At 65.9% G+C, this 3,189-nt stretch overlaps 1 protein-coding gene across 1 annotated transcript in view; it reads right to left on the reverse strand.

The window, feature by feature from the left end:
- Positions 1-3,183, reverse strand: part of PTPRG (protein tyrosine phosphatase, receptor type G) — a 654,131-nt gene extending 650,948 nt beyond the window's left edge. Inside the window, 1 exon segment of the mRNA XM_023754062.1 lies at positions 2,482-3,183. Coding sequence (XP_023609830.1) covers positions 2,482-2,566 — 85 coding nt within the window. The 5' untranslated portion in view covers positions 2,567-3,183.
- Positions 3,184-3,189: the final 6 nt, after the last annotated feature.

Here is a 3,189-nt window from a genome sequence, read left to right on the forward strand (position 1 = left end):
CCAAGTAAGGGGGGCCCCCCAACGAGCCCAAGCCTCCACGGGGTTGAGAGCGGGCCAGAAGCAGCAGCGCAGAGGTGAGGCCGGGTCCCCGCGAAAGCGCACCCGCGCCTCGGAGCCTGGGACTCGGCGGCTCCCACCGGGGCCTACCGCACTGAGGTTGCGGAGCCCGACGAGTGGTTCGGGGGCGCCCCCTGAGGTCCAGCGGCGTCACCGCACCTTCGGAAAACGGCAAGCGCGAGTCCCCCAAGGCTCTGACATTTTAACTTTGCCGGGTTCCCACTGCCGGCTGCACTTTTCCAAACCATAGCCTCCTCTCCCCACCCCCCCCCCCCCCCCGCTTCCGCGCGACTCACACCCCTGCCCTGTCCCCACCCGACACCTTGCGGCTCCGGGGCAGGGGACGGGCCATTCACCTCGCACCGTGGGCACGGAAAGAAATGTAAACGACGAAAACTGTCCAAGCACCACGAGGGCGGCATGACTGGCATCCCATTGTGGATTTCCAGCGTCCTGAGAGCAGGAAAAGGGGAATCACGGCCGGCCCACTCGCTGGCTGCACGCCGAGCGTAAGGAGAAGCCAGAGTGGAATTAAAAATCCCTCCTGTTTCGCAAGGCCGCTCACCTGCTGCCCCCAGGAACGCGTGACCCGTACCAAGCTTTACCCCAGTGTGCACCTGAGCTCACTCGGCCGGCTAGTCCGCAGGACAGAAGTCTAGAAAGAGCAGAGGACTAACGGCACCACTCAGCAGTGGTCTTTGAAGGGGGAGAGGGCATCATGAAGGGGACATGTCCACGCCGCCCCAGCCCCATGGAGGCAGGGCTCTGGTGGGCAGACCCCAGGCCTCAGGGCGAGTGGGGACGCGCGTCCTCTCTCAGCATCGAGCTGGGCTTCTGGGCTGAGGCTGAAGCTCAGCGCAGTTCCAGGGGCAGGACAATGCGCAGAGGGACAGCGGGTGCCGCGGAGAGGGCGATGCTCGGCCTCTCGGCCCCTCGAGGCCGCCCCAGTGCCTGCAAAGGAGACACTCGCTACCGGTCCCCGGGGCAGCAAGCGCGCCCGTGCCCTCTGTAGGGCGCACCGCGGAGCTCAGGGACCCTCTGCACCAAAACCGAGCGCTCGGGACGCCCGGGGGCAGGCGGCTGTGACCAGGGAAAGCAAAACACATCGAGGCACGTTTCCCTTTTTTTATTTCAGATAACCCCCGCCTCTGGGTATCGTGGAGCTGGTGGATGAGAAGGCATAAAAAGCCTCCTAAGGACAGAAGGGTGAAAAAAACGAATCGCCCCCTTCTTCCCACCCCTTCCCCAGCTAGGGCACAGACCGTGGCCTCCGCCCCGGAGGAGGCGGCTGGACGGATTCAAGGGAGCTCGGGGCTGCAGCCCGGAGGGCCTGCAGGATGGTGGAGGGAGGCGGATGGCCTCTCCCTCCACGAGGGTAAAGAGTACGGTGGGTTGGGGGGAGTCTGCTGGTGGAGGGCTAGAAGTGGGCACCCTGCTACATGCGGTTACTTATTATCTTCAACGATGGTCAATAACGTCCCTGTCTTAACCCGGTCAGAAAGGAGCGGGTCTGGGTCTGCCTGCCGCGAACAGCCTGCAAAAGGGCAAAGATGAAGGTAGGCAGGCGCGCGAAAGGGGAAAAATCCGCCCCGGCTCGAACAGCAACCTAGTTGCCGACGCCCCCCCCCCCCAACCCCCACCCCCGCGCCCGGACCCGAGCAGCCCCGCCGAGCAGAGTTTCGGGGTGAAGGGGCCGCGTGCCGGGGCTGGGGAAGCCAGAAATCTCCCTAAACCGCCTGCTCCCTGCCCTCCCGCCGTGCTCAGGCCCCCGCTCCCGGGAAGGCAGCCTCGCGCCGGCACCGGAACGCAGCCCGCGCGCTCCAGTGCCGAGCGGGGGTCGCCCCTGGCCCGCGAGACCGGAATGCAGACTGCTCCCAACATTCCCAATGGTCCGCGGTCAGCCTCCAGCTTCCCTCCCCCGGGACCCAGCCTTTCCAAAGGGTTGGTGGGCAGCAGAGCAAGTCCCTCCCACCCCCCCTTCTGAGCGCCTTTAAGACCCGCCTGGGCGAGGGGCGCACCCTGGACCCCTCAAACCCACAGAGGCATTCTCCCATGGTCCCAGTCTCCCCCAACAGCCCCAAAGATCGAGCTCTCACGAACGGCGGCGGATCAGCAGAACAAGTCCCTCTTTTCTCCCGACTCTGGCTCCCCAGGCCTCCCAAACCCGAGCGAGAGCAGACCCCTGCTGCCCCCGTCCCCCTTTCCCCGCCAGCCCCTTCTTCCACCCTCGGCAACCACAAGCCTCCCTACGCCATTAGAACCAGCCTAGTGGATCCCTCTCTCCTCCCCGGGCGTCCGCCCCCCTCCCCTCCACTGTCTCCGGGGTCCCCGGGACCGGCGCCCGAGCTCCGTGCCCCGGCGACAACTCCGCATCCCCCGCGCGCGCCGGTCAGGGCCGCGTCCCCTCGGCGGCCGGGCACTCACCCGGGAAGCACACGACATAATGGAGCACGGAACTGGTGATTTTCAGGAACAAAATCCACCAACACGGTTCCAGTAACCTCCGCATGTCCGAAAACGCACATCGAAAAGAGGGTGGCAGGGGGGTAAACTTGTTGAATAAGTTCTCGCCTCCGTGTGAGCCTCCACTAAACCCGGGCTCTTCCCCTGCTCGCCCGTTCTACGGGCCCCCGAGGCTCGGCGGTCCGAGTCCCTCTGGAATCCGGGAAGCCAAGTGTCCCCAAGAAAAACCTCAAAAAGTGACCGGAACGCGGAGCCACGCGGGGGACGATCCTCGGCGGAGAAGGGCTGCTTTCCGTTCAAGGAGAGAAGCGAGCGAGCAAGGCGAGGAGTCGGCGGGCGGCCGCGATGCCTGGGGCCCGGGGCCGACAGGGTCCGCAGGCGGCAGCGGCGAGCAGCCGAGGATCCCCAAGTTGAGTCGTCAGCGCGGCGCAGCCCGAGAGCCGGCGGGCGGCGGCAGGGCTGAGCGCGGCTCGGCGTCTCCGGGCTTCAGGCAGGCAGCTCCTTCCAGGGCCCCGGGAAGGAAGGAGGCATGTTTGCGAACGGGGAAGGGGAGGAGAGAGGCGGGGGGAGCGAAGATCCCCCCCAAAATAGAAACGCCAGGAGGAAAACACAAAGGATCTCAGAGGAACGCTGGGGCCGGGGCGCCTTCAGTCCATGCTCCTGAAAGTT

The sequence above is a fragment of the Myotis lucifugus genome, unplaced genomic scaffold (genome assembly GCF_000147115.1).
Source record: "Myotis lucifugus unplaced genomic scaffold, Myoluc2.0 scaffold_55, whole genome shotgun sequence".
NCBI classification, from domain to species: Eukaryota; Metazoa; Chordata; class Mammalia; order Chiroptera; family Vespertilionidae; genus Myotis; species Myotis lucifugus.